The 24,397-nt window shown below is 50.0% G+C and overlaps 1 protein-coding gene across 1 annotated transcript; it reads right to left on the minus strand.

Annotated features, from left to right (window-relative positions):
* On the minus strand, positions 1-24,234 carry MICALL2 (MICAL like 2). Its single transcript, XM_032704280.1, has 17 exons — positions 24,023-24,234; positions 17,607-17,655; positions 13,907-14,048; positions 11,787-11,947; positions 11,034-11,155; positions 9,993-10,664; positions 9,619-9,788; positions 8,674-8,749; positions 8,241-8,356; positions 7,580-7,729; positions 4,759-4,814; positions 4,127-4,250; positions 3,454-3,544; positions 3,024-3,097; positions 2,606-2,720; positions 1,635-1,681; positions 1-1,543 (listed from the first exon to the last, which is right to left on the minus strand). Exons 1-17 carry the CDS (start codon positions 24,163-24,165, stop codon positions 1,446-1,448), a joined length of 2,406 nt encoding a protein of 801 aa, XP_032560171.1. The 5' UTR covers positions 24,166-24,234; the 3' UTR covers positions 1-1,445.
* Between the last annotated feature and the right edge of the window lie 163 nt (positions 24,235-24,397).

The raw sequence follows: 24,397 nt of genomic DNA on the forward strand, positions 1-24,397 counted from the left end.
AGCAATTCTTTATTGGGCAAAAGCATATGCAGGTACGGGGTGTCCCACCACTTGTACACACATGGCACACACTGTGGGCACCAGGAACTCCCTCGGGCACCGAGTTCCACCCCGAGCACATCCCTGCCCGGGACGGAGAGTCCCACTGCCACCTCGTGGGAAAGGGACGCATCGCCTCTGCTCTGCCAGCGGCACAGCGGGAGCAAACCTCCTCCGTGCAAAATCCCTGGTCCTGCTGGTGAACAGGACCCGCAGAAACCTCAAAATACCTGCCTGGGAGGCAGGAGGGAAGTCCATGCATACCAGAGCTAGAGGCATCGCGAATTAATCTGATCTTTCCATGACTGTCTCCATCGTTGCTCCCCAGGTTGACTGGGAAGAGAGGGTGATACCACACAGGGCAGGTGCCTGGCTGCAGCCACTGGACTGAGGGAAGAGTAGAAAGACTCACTGCCAAGAGGCCAGGATCTGCTCCTACGCTCCTGGTCTCACCCAGGTGAGCCACAGCACCCCTTGAGGGCGCTGGCTGTCCAGGGACAGAGCCTCAGGCATTGAAATATTGGTCCCATGCAGAAGACTCATGGCTGAGGCAAACCTGTTAATTCCATTCTGCTCCCAGTTAGCACCAGGTTATTAAAAGAAGAATTCTGTTCATTTTTATCAGGATGGGCCACAGACAATGAAAATCCTGCTTCAATGTGCAGTCAGAGAAATAAGGTACCTACAAACCTCCCCCACAGAGGGAACAAAGCAGTGAGCAACCCCTCATGGCTTTGAGAAATCAGCCTGCAGCAACTCCCAAAAGGAGGTCTGGAAACAAATCACTATTGCTGTGGGTTGAGGACATCCCACCTCACAGACACAGAGGTGGTTCTGCTCTCTGCTCCCCCCCAGGCTGAGGGGGCTGCAGCTCCAGTCTGCACTGGTGTGATAATGGGGAGACCCTCAATCCGTCTTGCCCCACAGCATCTCCCTCTCTGCATCTCTGATGCTGGCCAAAGAGCCACAGCACAGGCAGGGAGGGAGGGACAATGGCCCTTCCACAGGCCAGCAAAGCGTCCTGGGTGAAACCCTGGGTGACAGGAGTGGGGCACTGTGGGGTGCCATGCAGGGCCACACTCCTGCATTCAGGACTATAATGACCCAAGCACTGGATGGGCAAACTGAGCTCTGGCCTCCTGAGCTGCCAACAGGGCTGAAGCCAGCTCTGAGCTAGAGGCAAAGAAGGAAAATAGTCTTAAAAGTCCATCTTCTGGGAAAGGTGTCCTTGGGCCCCATACCAGGGTCAAAGGGGATTCACACCATCCCTTTGGTCCTCAAACCTGCAGTCTCCATGTCAGGGAGCTGAGGAGCCTCAGTACAGTCCTGCACAGCTCCAGGAAAGCAGGACTGAAGGAAGGACCACACCTTTGATGGGCCTCTCTGGGCTGCTGGGCAAAGGAACATCACTCCTGAGCTTTACTCTTATTTTTCTGCTTCCATATTTTGGACAAGCGGAACTTGTTCTCCTTCCTCTTTGGCTCCTGGCTCTCAAAAGATCCATCTGCAGGAGAGGGAGTAGATACAGAGCAGGTTGATACCCACAGCTCCAGTACCCCCCAGTGCTGCTCTGTAGGAGTACAAAGGGCCCTTACCCAACTTCTGGATCATGTCTGCCAACATCTGGTCCTCCTCTAGCTCCCTGAAATGGAACAGCACGGTATTACGAAACTTTGCTGTGTTCATGACAAGGTGTTAGACACCAAAAACCACACAAAGACTGCTGTTATTCCCCCAGTGACTGCTGTTATTCCCCCAACCTCCACAGCATACCCTGAGAAGGGTGCAGGAAAAAAACCCAACAGTTAGAGTCCTGGACATTAGCAAATTGCATCTGCTTCCCTTGAAAGCAAGAGCCTGTGTGGGGATTTCCAGGCCTTCTCCCAGATGGCCTGTGAATCATCTGAGTTATGGAGTAGTGAGGCACCACCACACCCAAGGAGATGAATGAAGGCTGAGACACCAGTAGCCCAGGGTGCTATGGAGGTGCTCTTTGCAATGGGGACAAGCACACTGCTATCACTTCCTTGGGCCTGGGCATTTCTAGAATCCAGAAGCTGGAGTTGGTGCCCTGAGGTCAGGAAATGGAGGCTGCTCTCAGCATCAGGAGGCACAAATCCAGCTACTTGACACAGCAGTCTTCCTTTGAACTTGGGAAGGATCCAGCTCTTGGCTACAGTTGTTCCTTCAGTTGCTGCAGCAGACAAACACATTCCTGGCTTCATGTTCCCAGAGTCTTCCTGCAGCTCCCATACTGCCTCCAGCCTACTCATCTCCAGCCTCTCCCTCTCTCCCCCCCCTTCTACACTTTCACAGCCCTTGTTCTAACAGCAGCTTTAGCTTGAGAGAACACTGAACAGGGCTGCAGTCCTGATCTCTTTCCAACAGCTGTCAAAGACAGCAGCATTTAGGGCAAGATGGTTGGTGACAGGTGACCACCCACCTCTCATGGAGCAGAAGTCTGGACTGCAGCCATTCATCCATCCCTACAGCCTGGGCAGCAGTAGAAATGTAATGAAAATCATTCCTAGTGTTGGCTCATTTCCCACCATCCAAGGGCCCTCACCTGAGTCTGTCCTCATCCAGGCACTCCACAATATTATTCCGATCATTGACCGTGTTTAGGTACGACTCCAGAAGCTCCTTCTCTCGCTCCTTCTCCCTGTTTGTCTTCAGTTCTTCTGCAAAAGACAAGGAAAGCCCATCTTACAGCTACAGGTAGTACCTCCCCACTGTGCCTCCCCACTGCTCCAGCAAGTCTAATTTTATTATCCTCACACTCAGAGACGCATCCTACATTCCCTTGGAAAGCAGAGGTGGGTTGGATGTTACAGGGAGTCTGCACCTGACAGCTCAACAGCACAGTCAGGGGACACCCCACAGTGCAAGTGCAATCCCAGGCAGTGCCACTCAGATCTGAAGAACATCCCAGGACTGTGGGATGTGGAGGGATCCACACAGCCTGGGGCCAGCAGGACTCCCACCTGGCTTGCTCATGAGGCGTCGCAGTTCCATCTCAATATTCCACTGCTGCTCTTCCAGCTCCTGCTGCTTCATCCTGGAAGGAATGACAGAAGTGATGAGCTCCTGCCTCGCCATGCCCCAGGGCTGGATCCTTCTCATACCATGCTAAAGTCCCAACTTGTATTGCCCACAACCTGGACAGGGGCTGGTGGGTCAGAGGAAATCTTCCTCCATCACATTTGTGAAGTTTCCCTCCACACAAGCTCTTCACAGACCCTGGATGCTCAAAGGCCCATCAGCTAATACTGCCAGCAGTTCTCCCAGGGACATCCTCAACCCTCCTCATCCCACCAATTGGCACAGTATTTTTTGGGGCTGCCACACTCCCTCCCGTTCGCTGCTCACAGGTGAAGTGCACAAGCAGACAGATGAATTTCTAGTTGTACTCACTTGTACATCAGTTCTGATTCCTGTCTGAGCAACAGCTGTTTCTCATGGATCAGTTTGAACCAATCCACCATAAGGGCATCCTCGGACTCATCTGCAAAGGAGACAAAGGGCAAGATTCCAGAAGCTGCAGTTCAGCTCCCCTGGCTCAAACATACAATCCCTTGAGGGAGAGCCTTGGATGAGTTATATGAGCCACAGGCAACCTCAAGTGACAACAGGTAAACTTCTAGGTACAAGGGATGCAGGTCACTCCCTGGGAATTCAAGGAAGCTGCTCACAGATACTCTGCTACAGGACACCCAGCTCATCTTCCACATGGCTGCCTCAACTCTGCCCTTCTGCATGAACCCACTAAGCCCTGTGAAACCAGAGCCAGCCACGACAGCCAGCCTGGCTTGGGATCCAAAAGCCAGATCAATAGTGGCCTTCCACTCCCAAAACTCTCTGGTCCTCAACCAAATTAACACAAGACCTTGCTCAAAGCTCAGGTTATGAAACAGTCAGAGAAGGTTTAAAATTCCCAGGGCTTTATCTTTCTACACTAGGTACCTCTGGCAATCTGTTGTCTCACATGTAGCTTGAGCTCTTAAAAATGGAGCCAAGAGTGCCCAGGGGTAGGACATGAGCCTCACACCTCCCCACCATGATAGAGCTGGCTCATGGTCTCCTTTACCTCCCTCGCAGGCACGCAGCTGCTTCTCCAGATCCACTCCTTTCAACTCCAGCTCATCCAGCTGCTTCTCAATGTCACACACCTTCTCCTGGATTTTATCCTCAGGCATGTAGTCTGGGTGCAGCTAGGAGAGTAAATGTAGGACTGAATACAGCTCAGTGCCCTCAGAACCCCCTCTGAGGTCACAGCCCCAACAGAGATGGGAAGAGGCATAAGGAGCCCAAGTGCAGAGCCACATCCTCCTGCAAGAGCCAAGCCAGCAGAGACGCAGAGCTGGCTGCTCACAACAGGATGGTGGCCACTGCAACACTACAGCACTGCAATATGTTTGCTGTGAGTGATAACTCTACCCACACCTGTCAGTCCACAGAATTCTCCCTCCTTTGTTCGGGGACACAACGTCTGCCATAATTTTGTTTGGCTCTGTCTCATTCCAGCTTCTACTGTCTCCCTGCATAGGAGATAACCAGCAGCCTCTCCATCTTGTTTCTGCCCCAGAGCCTTTCACCCTTTCCCTGGGAATCCAAATAAACCCTCCCAGTAAGACAAACTTAGATATATCTGGGCAAGCACTCCAGAAGGATACCAAACAACCCCAGCCTGCTCCCCTCACACCTGGTTTACAGCCATACCTTGGTTGGGGACACCACTTGAGGCTCATATTTGCTTTTTGGAGTAGGGAGTTTAACTAGAAAGGAGAAAAAAAAAAATCAAACAAAGAACATCAAAACAACCTTTAAATAATTTTATGGTGTGGGGCAGTGCCTACACAAGCAGAGCACAAGTCCCAGCCATCCAGCAGAGGTCACAGATGACACACATGCATCTGCACGCCTGACCAAGGTGAGAGGTGTGTTCTCACAGCCTGATTTACTCCTTGTGGCTTGTCACTCAGATATCCCCTACTCACAGGGTGCTGCTTTCAACCCCAGGGTATAGGCAGTCACCTAATTCAGGTGTGACTTTGGAACTTCCACCCAAGAATATGGACTTTCACATTCATTCGCTACCTTGTTAAAACCCAAAGATATTTATTGTGGCAAAACCCACCCCTTATTAAGCTTCCAGAGGATAGCACAGAAAAGCTGGGTTACTGCCACAGGAAACACCAGGCTATACTTTAAAATGTCCCTCTAGTGCTCTTTCGCAAGGAAGTATCAGTAAATACTGATGAAACAAAGATGGTCTAGGGTACCTCAGCATAGGTCTCAGGAAACTAAGGTTCAATTCCTCCCACAAAACACTTCCTAGGTGAGAAGTCCCTTAGGCCCCACTACACAGCATTATTTAGGCCCTGGACACCTATTAAAATCAATCCTTAAGCAATATGTATTTGTTCCACTGTGCCTCAGCTTCCTCTGCCCAACTGTGCTGCAAGGATAACTACAGAAGAGTGTGAGGTATTTGGATACCCAAGGGGCTGGGCTGGATAATTACCACAGAGAGAGAACAGAGGCGTACGTGGATGATGTGATAACGAAGGAAAACTCTAATTTTCAAAAGAGCACAGCTGTAAGAAAGGCAGCAGCAGTGCAGGCTCTGCACACACAAGGAGAAAGACAGGACAGACAGACTAGGGGAGCCTCATGAGAGTCTCTGGCAACTGAGGAGGAGCTCAAGGACAGCTCTCCAATTGCTCAGCCCTTGCTCTATTGCACTTTCTTAGGAAGAATGCAAAAGGAGAAGATGCTGGACGTGGCTGTGTTGTCCCTGAACTGTTGGCCTCCGTCAGAGATCTCTTCCCTCTGGATGCTGCTGTTTTGCTGCCCCATAAACTACCTGTGACTCACACTTCTCTTAAACATTCCTCCAAGAGGGACCTGGCCTGCCACGAGCTGTTTGCCTGAGCAACAATTCCCTCTCCCAGCTCAGCCCTGCATCTCCAGGCTCCTTCCAAGTGACCTCTGCAGCACCTCCAACCAAGGCAGAAAGCTTCACCAGTGATCATGAGAAGACCAAGGTCATTGGAGGGGAAGAACCAGTAAAATGACACTCTCTGACCATCTCAGGGTCTGATATCCCCTGATATCCTCAAGTTCTGGCTCGACAGACACAGGATGAGTTGGCTGCTTGCCAGCAAACTGGAAGTAGGACAGTTGGCAAGAAAACCGTGGGGCCTCCTTTCTCAACAGAAAACACCACCTACAACGAAGAAAATGAATGATCTGCAGAAATGCTCATCATCCACAGCCCCACACAACCACCAGGACTAAGGGCAGGAACAGCAGCTCTCTGAGTGCTGAGGTAAAACACCTACACAGAGGAGCAACAGTCTGCCCTTAATCCACAGTGTGCTCAGTGACAGCAGCAGCAGACCAGCCTTTCAGATGGCAGACTTGGATACACATGAAAAGGTGGGGGGAGACTGCTGGGAAAGTTTCCCAGAGTGGCACTCCCCAGTGGAAACATTAAGCTTTCCCCAGTGGAAACATTAAGCTTCAGAAAGATTGATATAAACCCTGGCCTCCCTTATCTGAACAGCTCACTTCCTGGGAGAGACTAATGCTGAACTTTGTGGCTGAGCCCAAGGAAAAAAAGAGATGGAAAGTTTTAGGAAAATCATGGCAAAGGAGGCACACTAAAATTTTAAAAAAAGACAACTGGAGTTTGAATGCTTTGTAGCTGTCAGAGGTCCTGGCTAAAGGACAATGCTGGAACCAGCTAACAAACCAAAGCATGAGGCCACCAAGCCATCGGGACCCATCCTGCTTGCTCCAAGACAAACATCAGGGGCAGGGCTGAGCCATGGTGTGAGGATCTTCTACTTCAGATAGATAAGACAGAGCTAGATTGGGTAAGGAAAGGGGAGGGAAAAAGGCTGAGCAAGCAGGACAGCAGCAAACATCAGGTTAGTTCCAGAAAATTTCATTAGCATAGTGGTGGGATATGATGGAGCAAGGACAAGTGGGCAATGGAGGAGAGGTGCACAGTGAAGCTGTGGTAGAGCACACAGGGGTAAGGAACTGGATTATGAGTAGGGACAAACTGGTCAGAACTGGTCAGGACATCTTTGAAAGTCTAAGAAACAGCAGTCTTGGCTCCTGCTGCTGTGGGTCCTGCCAGCTGAAGTCTCTGGCTGACAGTTCTCTGCATTCCTTTTATTTCCCAAAGCCACTCAACTGAAGAGGAACAGAGATATCAAGTAGATCTCAGTTCCCCAAATTAGGAGATGGTCCTCTTCATAGCATTGAGTCTAAAGAATGACAGGGCAGTGACCTTGACAAATCCCTATTTTAATTTCTTCCTTTCCCACTGAATTCTCTGGCCTTGCTGCTTCCTGCTTTTAGGCCAAGCCGGCTAATAAGAATTAATTACACAGATTTTCCCCTCATGACAACAGCCACAGCATTAGCCACAGAAAACTCGGGGACACATCTCCCACAGAGACCAGTTAGGCTGTTCCCTGACAGTGCAGAGGAGAGAGGGCTGTTCAGTAGGCAGAAGAGATCTTACTTGTAATGGTACTTGTCTTCAACTGGTTGCCATGTTCCTCCTTCTTGGTAGAGCTCCCAGGATCTTTCCAGTCTTCCTTTGAATTCTGACAGCTCTTGATAAGATCTGAGCTGGGGATCAACAACTTCTTTACGAATCCACCAGAGGAAGCTGGATTAAGAAGCACAGAGAGGTTTTGGGTAAAAAATTTCAACCCTCATCTCATAACAAATTCCTCTTTTGCTCAATACCTCTGGGACTCATCACTAGCCAACTCCATTTCTAGTCCTAGTTCTCCTCTCTTGGTGATAATGAAGGGCATAAGCCCAAAGTAAACAGGGAAAAAGCACTGATTACAAGGCCAGAGTAAGAGAAGAGGAGAATAAACAGTTGGGAGAAGAATAGACAGTTGGGAAACATCACCAAGATTTCCCACCATTACACAATCATGCAAGAGAAAGTGAAATCTTGCTGACTGTCTCACAGAATGGCACCCTGTGAAGACTGAGTCCCTCTCCTTGGGGAAAGATGGCTCTCCAGGGCCAAAGAAGGTGCAGAGAGCAAAGATCCCTGAAAGCAAGGCACAGTCTCCACCAACATGTTCTTCAGTTGTGCCTTGCAGCACTACTGCCTGTCCCCTGCCTGATTAGCAAAATGAAGGCAAAGCTTTTATCCTTCATACCAGAGTCCTGCTTTGCTGGTGGGACAACTAATGGACTTGGCTTTGTCTCCTTGTGTGCTGGGCTCCCTGTTCCCACCTGGGAGTTATCAGTAGGTTTCTTAGAGCCACCTTGGTCTCTGCAAAGAAGAAAGACAAAGGTAGGAAACCATCCCCCTTGCAGAATGGTTCACAGGAAGAGTTCTGGACATCCTGGGCTGGATCTCCATCTGGGATGGTCATACTTTTCTAATCAGAGTCCAGCAATTTGAAATATGCTTTCCCTCCCCAGAAATGAAAGCCTTTGTGTTTTTCATTAATTACTGAAAACAGAAGCAGTAAAACACAGTAGCTCTTCCCTCCTATGTGCAGACAGACCTGCAGCAACAAATACAGATGCAGGCATGGACATCCCCATTCACTTGTTACGGAGACCCTTCATCTCCAAGACACTCACTTGTTGGCTACAGGCTTCAGCCGAGATCTCCAGTCTGCTGGGCTCTCAGACTTGTCTTCACCAACATTCGTGCTTCCTGAAGAAAGGAACACAGCAACATAATATCAGATCCAATAAAAAGAAACAAGCTGGATTTGAGTCTCAGGAGAATCTTAGGAGATACGCCATGTGCTGGGGCAGATATTATGATGTTGCTGCAGCAAACCAGCACCAGCTCAACAAGTTTAACATGGACAGATTCAGATACAGTATGTAGTAAATCATCTTGGTGGCATTTTGTTCCTTTCAGTTCAAATGCCTTAAAATCCGTGCATCCACAGAAACACAGACACAGAGTAAATGAACAGGCATGTTCAACAGCAATACAACACAAACAGCTCAAATCTCAGAGACCAAAGGCTGGGGCAGTGTGACAGACAAAAAAACCCCACAGAGGCACAGCAAACTGCAGAGAGATAGTGCTTCTTGCCCCAAAAAAGACAGCCACCTGGAGGTGCTTGAGACACTGGGAATCCCCAGAATATCATCCCTTGGCCCATTGCTCAGTCACCACGATGGAAGCTTGATTCAAAACAGGCAAAGAGGCTGAGTGAGCCCCAACTGCAATCAAAACATTATCACAAAGTTCTGGCAAGGTCTCCCATCTGGGAAAGTCTACCTAAACCTCTGAAAGCCACCAGGATCCCAATGTTTGATGACAGCAAGTACAGCTTCAAATACCTGGAGGTCCTCAGAGTAGTAAAATTCACCAGTGCTAGAAGGAGAAACTGCACAGGGACAAATGGAGGTGTGTTGAGCCCCACAAATCTTGAGCCCCACAACCCTTATGTGATGGTATAGACAGAAAGTACGGGAGTCACGGACACATTTGCTGTGCTGGTGCAAGAGGAAGGCATAAAGTTGGCATGTTATGTCCAGGCAGAGCTGTCTGTGAATCATCCTCACCTTTGTTGCTTTTTGACTCTGGCTTGTGCAGAGAGTCAACAGGTTTGCTGGGAGCCTGGTTCTTGGGCAGAGGGTCTGTAATCTTGTCCTGCTTTGGTGCTGTGTACCCTGTTTTGCCAGACTGTGCTTTTGGAGCTGGACTCTGAGAACTGGCGGGAGAAAACTTGCCACTGCAAAAAAGAACAGCCTAGTGAGTCTTTTTTGAAGGGATAGACCTTTTTAGGTCTTTCCAAAGATTTGTATGTGTCCCTCTACATGTCTTTAAATCTGAGCCACAACAGCAGTCAGGACAAAGGGAAGAAAGATGCAAGGACTTCTCTAAATTATCCCAAGGAACATCTTAGCAGTAAAAAGGAAAGATAAACAGTGCTTACCTGCTGGATGCTGAGGAGCCAGTGGAACTGAGTCCTCCTGGCCTGCTTGGAGAAGTGTTTGATCCAGCCAGAGCCTGCATAATATTGTTACGTGCTTGATCCTTCACAGCATTCACTCGACTGACCTCAGCAGTGGTTTTGGCAGGGCCAGTTTTGTCAGGGCCATGAGGAGACTGGGCTTGTTTTTGAGTGTCAGAACTTTTATTGCTGGAGGACTCTAATGACCGAAAAAAATTCTCCCGGGCTTGCTGTGTTTTTGTGGTAGAGGTTGTCCAAGGAGGCCCTGCTGGGGCACCTCCATGGGGATCTGTTTTGTTCCCCAATGAGGTACCTTTGCAGTCATCTGATTTATTTACAGCTGAAGAGGACCATGGAGTATTTACACTTCTGAAGCCAGAGCTTCCAGAAGATGAAACAGATGGCTTGGTTGAAGTAGTGAGGCCTTCCTGGCTGGGTTTCTTCAACACCTGCTCTGGTTTCTTGGGTTCTGCTGCTTTCTGGAACGCCCTGGCAGCAGTAGGGGCTGGGGTACTCTCAGGTTTCTTCCCAGTGCTGTGGAGACCAGAGATCTGGACATTGTCTGGCTGCTGGTGGCTGGTACAGATGAACGTGCCGGGCTCAGGCCCAGCTTTGTAGCTTCCAGGAAGAAGCAAGTTCCAACACTGCCTGCACCTGTGGATACAAAAGTATCAGAAAACATCCTCCAGAGTGCTGGGAGGCCACTGACACACAGCTGAGAGTGCAGGCACAACTCCCCATCAGCACACGGAGAGAAGGTACCACACTGGCAAGGAGAAGACCCTGTGTGCACATTCCTCAGGCACCAGAACAGGAGCTGTTCACAGCACAGCCTCAAGTAGGAAAGGTGTGGATGAAAACAGACCCGTGCAGAGAGCTTCCCTTATGCACAGGTCAAGAGCAAGCCCAGGTTGCCTCCACTTCGTAAAAAATGTTCCCCACCACTCTCTCCAGTCCCAAAAGATCCAGGCTGCCCCTCTGCGACCCACAGGGCTGTGCCCCAGCTTTGATGAGCTGCTGTACCTGAAGCAGTTCCTGTGATAGAGCTTCCCATCGACCAAGTAGCGCTGCACCAGGTGCACATGTTTCCCACAGACCCCACAGCTGCTGCTGGGGACATTCCCGCTCTCTGCCAGGACCCTTTTCTGTGGGGAGAGGCAGTGGGTGAGCAGGCAGCACCATGGCCCCATGTACAGCTACAAATCTCCCAGGCAGGTAAGCATTTGGCATGCACAGAGGGCAGAGAAGTGATGTCCAGGAAATCCCTGCTCCCTACAGCCAGTGGAATGGCCCTCAGAAGGACAGAGTATGGGGAATATGTTCCCACAAAGCCAGAGGACCAGGGTGTCCTGTCTGCCTGTAGGAAAATGAAGTGCAAAGGTCTCTGATCTAAATTAGCTGGGAAAAGGCTTCCCTTCTTCTGCCCTGTTTTCATCCCTACTCTGCTTTGAAACTGTTTCCAAGAATTGAATCAATGTTTTCTAGCAAAAATACCACATCCCATTAAAAATCTCCATCCCCAATATCTAGGAACAGCATATCCATGTCCTAAGACAACCACGTCCTGTTCACCACTAGATGAACCCCAGGTGGCTGATGGTTTTCCAGTGACTCCCACCTCAACCTGTGCAGTAACCAGACCTCTGAATCAAATCCCTCATAGTGAGCAGAAAATTTAGACTAAGTCCCTACCACTAGGAGTCTTGAACTAGCCTAATACTCTATATCCCACTGAACAGATTTAAGCTAAACAACACCCAAAACCACATTTCTTACTGTGGTAACTGGAGAGGTTTCCTTTGGCTTAGCTCTGGCTGGTGGGTGGGCAGGAGGCAGTTTTGGTGGCACTGGCTTAGGAGGCTCTGGAACAGTTTTCTTCCCAGGATGCTGCTCCGGTGGTTCAGAGGAAGGACGCTTGATTCCAGCCATGCCTCCAACTGGAAGAATAGGAGAAGGGAAGATTTTAAGGGAACATAAGGAAAACTCATGGGTTTAGGAGTAATTCTATAAAGAGTGCCATAGTGGTGCTGACTTGCCACAAGCAGCCTGAAAACACTCAATTCTCTTTGCAGATGAAATAAAACCCCTCAAAATTCACTACAGATGGAGAAAAGAGAATCTCCAACACACTTCAGTCAAGTAAGGAATGATGCCCTGTGCCCTCAGAAGTGCAGGGAGACTTCCCTGGGAAATGAGGCTTCATGCCAAGTTTTTACAGACAGGACACCCCCCCCCCCCCCGACTGTCTCACAGGGATGTTATTTTTGCACCAATTCCTATTCTGAATGAGATGTCTCTGTGCTCCTTGTGGGATATTTGTGCCACAGCTTCACTTCAAGAGCAACCAATTGAGTGGGCACCCATCTGAAAAGAGATTATACCCTTCTCAGTAAACACAGAGAGAGTCTGGGCAGGGAGCAGAGAGGGAGCCCAGTTCCCAGCAGTCTCCCCTCAAGAAAGCCAGCTATCCAAATAAACACCCAGGGCTCCCACCACAGTGACCAGGGGACTGGTGACAGCTGACCCAGTAAACAGTTCAGGCTTGGGCTGCCCCCTCACTTCCCACTTGTGCCATTTATTGAATTCCCAAAGCCCAGCACAACGATGGGTGGCTTCAGCTCTGTTCTTCCATAAATGCACGGCCTCAGTAAAATCTTGCCTGCTCCCCCTCTCTGTCCTCCTGTGTCCTGCTTATTTCATGGTCCTGCCAGAACCCATTTGAAGGGCACGGCTGTGATTCTGTGACTCTTCTTGGTGTCAGAGGGCACATTCCAGGCTGGGCTCACTTTCAGACACACACATTCACCCCAGCAGCAGGAATGCAAACAAAGTGTTTTGTGGGACACGAGAGAGTATAAAAATGTGCTGTGCTTGATGATGTGGTAGGCAAGATGCTGAGGGGGAGGGAGCAAAGACCCCAACCTGACCCAGATTCTCACCACTTGGCACAAACACGATGGAATCTGTTTGACTTCAATCAGAATGCTTTTCAAACAAGAAATAAAAAATGGAGAGGGAAGAGAGAAGTTGTTGTGGAGAGAGACAAAAAGCATACTTAAATGTGTAAAGAGATGGAGAAGGGGGAAGAGTTTAGACAGTAAGGTTAACTGAGTGAACTGTCCTTTCTTTCCAAGATGTAGGACATTTTCACTACATATCTCTCCATTTAGAGTCACCTTAACAAGTTAAGTAATTCATGTCCCACTTTCTAAAGTTTCCTCTGGAGGAACCTGTGAAATTGGTTTATCATATTATTTCATTTTGGAAGAGCTTAAATCCAAATATAAACCAAGACTACAATAATGCTCCTGCGAGCCCAGATAAACTCTCCAGTACGTGAATATAATGCCTTGGCAGCTCTGTGGCCTGTTTTATGTTTGACAGAATTGCTACCACAATTATGCCAGTTAAGGTGATAATTTTCTTCTTCCTTCCATCATTAATGCTGTGCTGTACAAGCACTACCACTGACGTTGTTACATTGGCACAGCCCCACAGACAAGCTCAGCCTTGTCTGACTCCATGTTCTCACCAGCCCTCCAGTGTGGCAAAGACTGGAACAGGGGTGGAGGTGCTCAAGAAAGGAAAGCTGAAGTAGGGACCATGGAGAGGAACCTCCAGTGCTCCTGTCTGGCTGGACTATATGAATTTTTAGGCTGTGTTTTAAATTTTAAGGCAGCAGTTTTAAAGATAAGACACGGTCCTGTACCCTTCCAAAAGCACTGGTACAACTGCAGGCTGGTGTGCAAAGAGTTCAGATCCCCCACTGAAATAGTTCTGGAAACAAAAAGGCCTCTGTGCAGTCTATTTTGCTTTTCCAAGCCTGTTAGGAGGCAAGAGAAAGCACGAAATGAAGCCCTGATCCTTCCCATCCCTCCAGGGAATATGGTACTTACTAGGAGACCGTCCATGGAAGTAGTTATAATACTGGGAAACATAGGTGAGGATGCTCAGCCTGTCTGGTACCTTCAGAGCAACCATATCCTCTGCATCCAGCAAGGCTGGGATCCCCAGCTCCTCCTCCGCCACTCGAAATGCCTGGAGAAGGAAGGGGAAAAAAAAAAAAGGGTCTTGTCCAGCCCAGACAGCAGAGCTGCTTCTCATCAGAAGTAAGAAACTGCACTGCAAACAGCCCCACTCAAATAATAACTGTACAGGGGAACAGCTGCACCAGTTTAACTCCTACATCGTACGGCCGTTACCAGAACCAATGGAGTCGTGGCTTCCAGCCACCGCCTTGAGAAATCCAGGCAGGGAGCCAAAAATCTGGCCTGGCAAGCTGGCCATAGCTCACTGCACAGGAACTCACCTGGGCTTCCCCTGCTCTTCCTCCAGCCTGCCTCTGTCTGGAAGTGCACAGCTGCAGAGAGCCAGGCCTGGCAGAAGGGAATGTGTCAGTCCAGGCTGGCAGACTCGTTTCCAGGCTTCCAGCCCAACCTGGAGCGCTCCCCAATTAACGGTGGGCTGGTAGGTGCTTGCAGGCAGCTTTCATATCCAAGTGCTGTGCAAATGTTAAAGCTTCCTCTCTACTACTGTCTGCTCTCACCCATCTGAAAATGGGAAATCTTAGGCTGCAGGAGGGACCCCTCTCTCCCAGACCAGAAAGGGGGAAGAGAGGCATAATGCAGAAGAATTCCTGATACCTAGCTCCCTTCCAGCTTAACTGTTTCCATGCTGCCTAACACGTATTCAGGGCAAATATTCCTCTTTGAGGTGCTCTCTGCTTTGAAACTGCAGGATCAAAGTCAGGTAAAGGAGGCAAAAGCCATTTTCTTTTGCCTCTGAACAAGAGACTTCATTAGAGGACCAAAAAGAAATTGGAACATCCATGAAGCAACTTTGCCCTCACTCAACTCAATGTAATGCTTTTACTAAGGACTTTCTCCAACCTTGTTCCTTCCCAGCTTATAGGAAAAAATCCTTTCCCTCCCTCTTTGGAGCATGCCCTTTGAAGTGCCAACACAGCAAAGCAAAACAGCACTTGCAGGACCAGAGGCACAAAGAAGGCTACTGTTGAAGCCCACAGTGAAAGGGTTAACAAAAGACTTGAATACATTAAAATCCTCCGAATCTGACCTCTGGCACTGACACACACAGTGTTGGTGTACAAGCCAACCACTCCTGCTTAGAAGAAACAAACAGCCACTATTTTTCAGCAAGATAATTACAATTTTTTTCCATTGGGTATCCTAGTAAAAATGTAACAGAGCTGACATTAAAAACGCTTTCAGCCAGTTACCTCCTCTGTGTCATCCCAGCTGCCAGCCCAGTCTGGCACTTGCCTGTCTTGTAAACTGATATTTAATATATTCTTTGGAGTGTTCCCCATTCACCGGCTGCACAACTGGTCTGACCAGTGGAGTTTTCTTGCTGGACATTCCTGGTGTGCAGAAAAGTGGGAACATAGGTCATGCCACCTCCTGCCACACTGTGCCACAGGTCAGACAATGCGACAGGCACAGAATAAGGCAAGGGCTGCCTGGACCACAAAGAGGAGGGTGTTCTATGCACACAACAGGTTTGGCCAGAACCAGGTGAGCAATGCAGAGAGCAGCACTAGGGTGTTGTGTCCCATGTGCCTACAGCATCCTCATATTCCTGGGAACTGCTCTTGGCTGGAAATCCAACAGAATCACCACCTAACAGGGTCCAGCTGCCCTTCTCCTCTACCTACCTGCCCAGGTAGAGGAGCAAAAAGAAAGAAGCAACACATCATTTCTGCATTATGCTTTTCATCAGTGCAGCTCCAAGTGCTTTCCCAGGGAGGGAAGTGCCACTGCTGCCTCATCTATGCAAAGTGGGAAAGTGATACACTCGAGGCCACTTGAGCCAGCCTGGCACAGCCTCCTTCTGACACAGGCTCTGTCTGCTGCACCACACCACCATCCACCAGCACTGAAAGAGCTGGACCCAAAGCCTCTAGAAACCTTTCTCCTCTTTATGTATTTTTGAAATCTTCAACAAAAATTGCCACCAACTGAAATTTTTCTAGGGCTCGGGATTGTTTTTTTGGCACTTGAGAAGTGACACATTCTTCCTTGGCAGAAGACCTTATTTGGTAAATCGCAGCTCAAACAAGCCTTTTTCACTTGCATAATACAGCCCCTGAAAAGAAGTTTTTGAATGGTGAGGCATCAAGGAGAGTCTGAACAACAGCAGAGAAATGGTGCTGGGAGAAATCAGACCCACTCGTATCCCAAGGGCAGTCAGAGCAAGAAAGTGTAGGAGGTGGGATGGAGAGTAGTCTGATGGGGGAGGCCAGCCCAGGAGACAACAGGGAGATGGAGGCTCAATCCCACTGAGGGCAGAACCAAAGCAGCAGGATACCAACAGTTAAAATGCAACTTAGTCAAGTCATCCTACAGCAGGTAGAAAAAAGAAGAGAGAGCAAAATATAGGACATAAAAGAAACTAAGAAAGGGGGGGGGACACACACAGACTGTGACAAAGGAGGGGAGCGAGTCTTTATGAGAGGCACAAAGAAGCTTTTCATTAATAAAAGCAGTGGAGGCAGCTCGTACAGCTCATTTCCCAGAGACAGGCAGAGCCAAGACCATCAGCCCAGCCAGGGAAGGAGCAACACTCAGGGCTCCAGAGAACCCCAGTCAGGATGCCCGTCCATGGCAAAGGGGCCTTGATGTCTTCCCACTTCCAAACCTCCAGGGCAAAACACATGGTCTGAATCTCACCTCGAGGAGAAGAACAGGCAGGGCTGAACCCCAGACTAACTGCTCACACACTGCAGCATCAACTCGGGAGAGGGGCACCATCACAGGCACTGTGGGTGAGGCCAGGAATGAAGGGGAGCAGAAGCAAAGGAGCCAGGGAGGGACAAGTTTAACTCTCCCAGCAGCAAGAACCACTTCACCTCAGCTCACTGTGTCAGAGGATGTCAATCCTCCAGCCCAGACAACAGTAAGCTGCCATGGTTCGTTCACATCCCAAGCTCCTGCCAAGCAGCCATGAAGCTGCGTGGAGTGATGCCAAGGGAATAGAAGTATTATAATCCACCACCTCTCTTTTTGTGATGGAGAAAGGGAGGGGAAAATCCTTCCTTGGGTTACTAAGCCCATGCTTGAATCCAGTGCAGGAGGGGGTTGGCCTGTGTAACTTCTACTTTCTTCATGGAAAGAACATGAGAAACTCCAGTGCCATGCTGCAGTGAAGTGTCCAGGCAGGATCAGGTTTTAGGATGTCTCCACCTTGACTCCCTGTACCAGGAAGGAACCAAAGTAGGGGGATACTCCCTGTGCTTCCTCTCTCATACCAGCAACCTCCCAGCTCCTGCTCTATCCCTCAGGAGCATCACACACTCAACATGTCTATGTTTTGACCTCTAGCATCTCTCTCTGAGTTCCTGCTGCCACTGGAAACAGGCCAGCAAAGAAGTGTGAACAGTCGGACGGTGATTTCAAGCAGCCAACCAGTCTGGACATTGCTGTTCAAATGAGAAGGTTAGGAGGTGCAGAATAAGGCAAAGGGTTTGAATACAGCACACTTGGCACACAGTGTCTGCAGGGTTTCTGTTGCTAAATCACACAAGCAAGGTGTCAGGTTACAGACTAAACCAAAAGTAAAACATTAGAAGTTACTTACCAACTTGTTGTTCTCATAAACATTTTCTTTACTGAGGGAGTCGAAATTTCTGAAATATAGAAAGAAGAGAAAGATCTCAGGCTGGTGTTGCAGAGCAAACTGCTTCACTTCCAGCTTCTCAAACCTCTTGGAGCCTCACTGGGACAGAGCAGCTCCGTACCCTCAGACAGCTCCAGAGAGAGCAGTGTGGCAGATCCCACCCTAGACAGTCACAGACCTGCTGTACCTCCCAGGGCAGAGATGTGCAGCAGGCACAGCCATCTGCCCACAGGCAGCACAAGACAATTTGACACATCTAGCCTTGCAGGGCTGACTCCCACAGCTGCCAGTGGACAGGACATGCTGATGCCAAAACATCCCAGTCAGATTGAGGGGTTCTGCTGAGATAGCCAGGAGCAACCTCTAACTTACGGGGTGGTTTCTGTTCCCCAGAAAAGCCTTGCTTCTCTCCCATCTCTAAAGATACACCAATGCCTGCCAGCCAGGTTTTAACACACTCTCCCTGAAAGTACTTTCCAGTCACATCTATGTTCTTCTCCTGTCTTGAAAGTTGTCTCCACACAGAGAGACCTCAGCTCCAAGGATCCCTCATATGCTGCACGAATCACATGCTTCTCCAACACACCCATATCCCCTGATCTCAGAAGATCCTGGGCCCAGCAGCACCCAAGTTCTGGCTTCAAATCCTCTCTTCTCTGTAAGAGCTCCATAAAACCAGCACCAGGAATCTGCCTGGGAACTACCTCTGCCCACAACACCACCCTGCAGCTGATAACACCAAAGTTGCCAACTCTGCTTACTCTGCTTTCCCTGGGGCTGTACTTTTGATCTGTAATCATAACCAATAACTGAAAAGGAAGCAAGAATTACTGTTCACAAGTTACATGCTAAAGCCAACAATTCCTTTCCATTGTCCCCAGATATCATCTCCCTCTTCCCCTCTCCCCAGGTTTGCTCTCCCCACCTCTGGTCCAGCCCAGATGCCATTCTGTCTGCACTGTGCTGCAAACTCAGAGCCTGGGACCTGGCAGGACAGGGATGAAAGCACAGAGAAGAATGAGTTTGTGCTACTGAAAGCAGAGCCACAGTGTGCTTCCCTCACCCATAGCAGAGCGTGTCCCTGGCTTAGGAAACAGCCACAATCAGCCTTGTTTTAAACTGACAGCCACTTGCTAAACTGTGAATGCAAAACTTGCTGTTGGCTGGCAGCCCTGCTCTCCAACACTGCTCCCTCCTGCCCAGGCAAGCGGGCGGGGTCAATTCCCTGCCGATAACCCCGTTTCACTTTACAATCCCTGTGTCTGCCGGCACAGAGCTAAGCGAGAGGGCTGATATCCGAGAGGAAACTCTCCTCACTGATAAACAGAAAAGGCCACAGCACCAACTTCGCATGTTCTGCACTTCTGCACTTTCTACCCGGTGTGGACCTACCCTGTGAGCCAGTCCCTCACCTGCGAGAGGAGCCAGGGTAACAGTGTGACAGCCGGGGCAAAGCCGGCTCACAGCGACCTATTCACGAGACAAACATATGATCTGTACCGCAGCAGGGGAACTTTTTCCACCACTTGCGACAGCAAGGAGCAAGCCAGGTCCTTCATCTGCTTAGTACAGAAAGTGGAGCATTACATCATAAATAAGAGAGGCACCTTCAGCAGGTTTGCTCATCACGCCACAGCTTATGTCTCCTCCCCGCTTCCCACATCCGGTACTGCTACGTGGGATAAGGAGGGAAAGAATGACAGATAAGACCCAAAGGTCTAACTCCCCCAAGGAGCACGTAAAGAAAAGGCACATCCCACTCTAAATCACAGACTCTTTCCTGTGCAAAATCAAAGGGAACTGAGGAGGTTTTTCTTCAAGCAGTGCTCCTGCCCAGAGATTTCCCTTCCCTGAGACAATGGATTAAAAAGAGCAACAAAAATAATCAAAAGCCAAAAAAGTTTCAGTGAAACAATAGATATGATCCTCCTGGTTGAGTCTGGCGAGAAAAATGTCTTTTTCTAAGAACCAGCTGAAGGAAGTGATTGCAGTGCTCTGCCTCACTCCCAGTTCTGTTCCCAAATAATCTCTGTAGCAGGAAAATGAATGAAAACACCTGCAAGAGCAAAAGGGAGCTCCTGCTTCCTTGGTCATGCTGACACTTAAAATATAACACGCTGGAATTACTATTTACTGTCAGTTAATGTCCTTCAACCACGCTGAATGCTGTTTGCTGTGATGGTGTGTGCACTGCCTGGCATGGAGCAGAGACCTAAAAACCCCAATCTTTTCAATGTGAATGTCTCAAATCCCCTTCTATTCCTCGAAAGAGACTGTAAACAGTCAGGTTATTTGGTCATTTCAAGAGTCTCCTGATGTCTCAGCATCACTCCTTCCCTGGATATTCAGGTGAACTGCTTACATATAATATTTCTTTTGGAAATTGATCTTGCTGGTGCATCTCCTATCTTGGAGTACCAAAGCTCTCTGGACCAATGTAATCCTAAGACAGTAAAACTAATACAAACAGAGAAGTAGGAGTTCTCCACTGAGAAAACACAGGCAACTGAATTAACTGGAAGAGGTGAAAAATATAAACGTGACCCAAGAGAAGGCCTCCAGTGCTGGAAACAAATCAGAGTGGATTTCACTAGCATAGGAATAAAGGCAAAGTTTTTAGCTCCCAAAAAAAATCCTTTCCTTAGCAAAAGAGTGGCTGTATATTTCTCAGGTCCACAAATCTCCGTGACCACCCACTGCTCCAGCTGCAAACATGCCACAGTCCTCTGCAAGCACATGTGCTTCCATAGGAGGAATCTCTGCTGCTGCTACTGCAAGCACTAACTTGATTGGAAACTTGACCTTGGAGCAGACTGAGAAAAGAAAGTAAAACCCAGAGCCATGATGGCACCAAAAAAGTTTCTGCTTCTTGGCTCTTTTGTGCTGTTTTCTCCATAGACAATGAGATATGAGCAGTCAAAAGGATCACTGAGAAAGAGTGAGGTGCCCTTTGCCAGCTCACAGTCCTTGGACAGGGGGCTCAAATCCAGTGTGCCCTGCTGGGAAAAGGACCTTCCAGCTGCACTCTTGCACCTTTCTGGAGGTGCAAACACTTGAGGGAAAGGGACAGGCTGGGAATTCCAGGTGGAAGATGGCCCCCTTCCACACTCCTGCTCATCCTCCTCTCAGGAGCGCTGCTCCACCCTGCTGTGCTCTTGCTGGCAGCTGCAGTGTGCTGCCGGGGTGACCGACAACAGACAAGGCCCCCTGGCCCCCAAACCATCCTCCCCACACCTGCACCTGTCACACAATCCACAAACCCACGAATCCAAGCAGGAGGCTCTGCTTCACCCCAGCCTCTTGCTAAGGACATGGAAACTGCAGGCAACCCATCCTCAGCGGGGTCAGGACCCTCCCTGCCCGCACTGGTGACCTCAGCCTCGTGACCTGGGAAATGCTGCTGAAGGAAAGGGCACCCACTGCTGCTCAGCTGCCAAGAGGGATTTCACAACCAGCCCATTCACCAGCTTGCAGTCTGTGAAAGAGCAAGATCCCAGACGAAGAGAAGGTTCTTAATCAAAACCTTTCCTTGACATCTGGCATTAATATCTGAGCGAGCGTGCACAGCTCCCCTGCCTCTTCTAACTCACTTATCAGGCCAAGGTCACTAAAACTGTGGCTGGAGCTTGCACAACCATCACCACCACACATGGTAGCTGCTATGCTCAGCCTCCCACCACGCTGCCACGAGGCTTCATGTCCCTCTGAACAGAGGAGTCTCGGGACTCCACAATCATCCCAGAAAACGGGCTGGAACCTGCCTGACACAGCATGTGTGCCTGGCTGGGGCTGGCCATGAAGCACTCCTCAGCTGGGACGAAAAAAATGAATTTCCATGGTAAATCAGCATGCATCTTCACTCCCCCTGAGCATCCTTGTATGAGTGGGAAGTGAGTGGGAAATGCATTTCCAATTTTACACAGCCTGCCCTGTTCACTGATAACACACAAACCAACATCAGCTAAGTTCTGGAGAAGTTACCATAGTTTTTTGTTTTCCATCAAGAAAACAGGAAGGGAGGAGAGACCCCCACCATCCTGTCATCTGAGCCACATATCCCATAAGAGAAGCCTGTGATTATGTCCATGTTTTGCAATTGCTTGAAGTTTTCCTGGTAATTTCTCAGGCTCTTGTAAGGAAAAATCCCCTGCACTCAGCCCAAGAATGTCATTTATATAAACCAAGACAGAAAACACACTGTTGCAAAACTCTGATGCCGTGACTAAATTGTTCCGCAAGCGATTTATACAGCAGAGCTGCTGCAAGCACACCAAGAGCTCCAAACACCAATTACCCTTTCCTAGTTTTATATTCAGTCTGACAGTCTTAATCTTTAACAGGGATCTTTGCTAGAAGCAAGGGCAGGAGCCCAGGATGAGCCCCTGGGAAGCAGGAGTGACAAGCCACATGTGCACCCAGCTGCATTTCTCTGCTGGTGTCTCCTGCACCAAGAACAGTCAGAGAAGCTTTTACAGATACAATGACAGTCTGCACAAGTATTCTGCTCCAGGATCCAACACATGACACCTGGCAGCCCTGGCCAACAGCCACCTGAAAGTGTAATTTCTTTCCAGCAGGACTTTGCCCAGCAAGGATACACCTGGTGCTTTCCTGTATTACAGCACTGACACTGAGGAGGGAGGTCACAGATAAAAGCTTCTCCTACTTTAACCTCCAGGCAGTCCTTGCCGAGCTGATCCAAGTCAGAAAGAGCTTCTGTAAGGTCCTGAATAAAGTCAGGCAGAGTGTCCATCATAAAAGAAAATGAATGGGAACAGAGAGATGCCACAAGGAACATCTTCCCTCTTCAGCACAGAATTTATTTAAGATATGTCTATCCACAACCCTTGCTGCACAGTTCAAGGATTATAAACAACCTACTAAACTGGGCAATGGGATTGTTCCAGTTCTCAAGTTGCTGAGCCCCTGTGTTCAGCCATGCTCCAGATGGGCCAGCAACAGCATCTGCCAGGAAGCAGCCACAGCCCCCCTATGAGCCCCTCCTGGCCACCTCAACCTTTCTGCCCTGGCATTTTGTATTTTTGGGACTGTGAATCAAAGGAAGGAAAGGAAATATCTGGAGTCACATGGACGTGACAGCATGTCAGGAAGTCACACACAGCAACACCCTGGTGACTTGCCCAAGCACTGGGGACAACACAGAAAGTGTGCCTGAGCCTCCTGCACTAACCTCCTGCTGCCCAGGCCTGCTCCAGCCTCTTTTCAAGTTTCAACACAACAGAGGAGAGAAAACAGGAGGAGACCTTCTCTTGGGTTCCACCAGAAGTGAGATACGTGTAAGAGGGATCTCTGCACACAAACCCATATGGCAGGCTGTCCTGGGAGCGTGAGGAAAAAGGCAGAATACATGGGACAGGAGGAAAACTGCAGTAAAGACCACCCAACCTGTTCCTCTACCAGCTGGACACATCTGACCAGGAGAGACCTAATGCTTCAAACAATACTCCTGGGCATGCTTTGAGCTGCTCCCTTGCCTTTACCTCCCCCCTCAATTCCCCCATCTAAAAGTCCAAAGAACCCAAGAGTAAAAACAAAACCAAAAGAAAAACCAATTATGAAGCAGGATCTGTGACCCCCTTTTGTTAACATTTGGGCAGGGACAGTTCAAAACCCTCAGGGCATGGAAAGCACTTTAACTTCCCACAGGCAGAGCTCTAGATGGGAAAAACAAGGATGTGCAGGAATACAGCGGCTGTCGGGCCCTGCCCTTTTACTGCATTTTGTTTAAATAGCCCTCGCCTCCCGACTCCTGAGCGCTGCCGTCGGGCTGAGCGAGGAGAGCCCAGCCAGAGCAAACACAACAGCAAAGAAGGAAACGCTCCCTCAAAGATCAGTGCCCGAACTTGTTTTGCAATGGAAAGGACACATTTAAAACATTTATAACTCAGCCACAGATGGAAGAAAAGGGAAAATATAGGTGGGGGGGAGGGGGAAAAAGCGCATGTAGGCAGAGGGAGAGCAGAGCTTTTCTCCTGGAGATTTTGAGCGTGGGTGTGAGCAGATTGCTGCTGGTGGGTGATGTGCATACAGGGAAGGCAAAAGCCCAGGGGCCGGGGTCCACAGCTCGATGGACGGCGGGATGACCGCAGCCTGGTGAGGGGTCCTGGGCAGATGGAGGATGTGGGGCCGCAGCCCGATGGACAGCGGGATGGCCACAGCCCATCTGCAGCCCGATGGCTGGTGGGATGGCCACAGCTCAGCAAGGGTTCTGGGCAGATGGAGGATGCCGGGTTTGCAGCCCGACGGACGGCGGGATGGCCGCAGCCCGGCGAGGGTCCCCGGCCACGAGCGGGGGGTCCCAGCCCCGCCGAGCCGGCAGCCCCAGCGCGGACCTCGACGCCCAGCCAGGTACTCACATGAGGTCGGGGCGGTGTCGGTGCAGGATGGCGCAGAAGGCGAGGCCGTCGCGGAACGAGGTGGTCATGTTGGTGATGCTGACATCGCGGTAGCCCTCGCACTGCTGCCGGCACCAGAGCTGCAGGTTCTGGATGGCGGCCATGGCCCCGCGGGGCTCGGCAGGGCCGGGCAGGGCTGCGGACCCTCCGCCCCAGCCGTGCCCAGCCCGGCCGGAGCTGCCGGCGGGGGGCGGCCGGACCGGCCGGGAGGAGGCGGGGAAAGGGGCGGGCGAGGGGCGGGGGCGGCCCCGCGGGGCCTCCTCCCCTTGGGCTGTGCCGGCCGGGAGCGGGGGAGCGGAGGGGAACGCGGGGATGGGAACGCGGGGATGGGGCTGC

This window comes from Chiroxiphia lanceolata, chromosome 16 (assembly GCF_009829145.1).
Source record: "Chiroxiphia lanceolata isolate bChiLan1 chromosome 16, bChiLan1.pri, whole genome shotgun sequence".
NCBI lineage: Eukaryota > Metazoa > Chordata > Aves > Passeriformes > Pipridae > Chiroxiphia > Chiroxiphia lanceolata.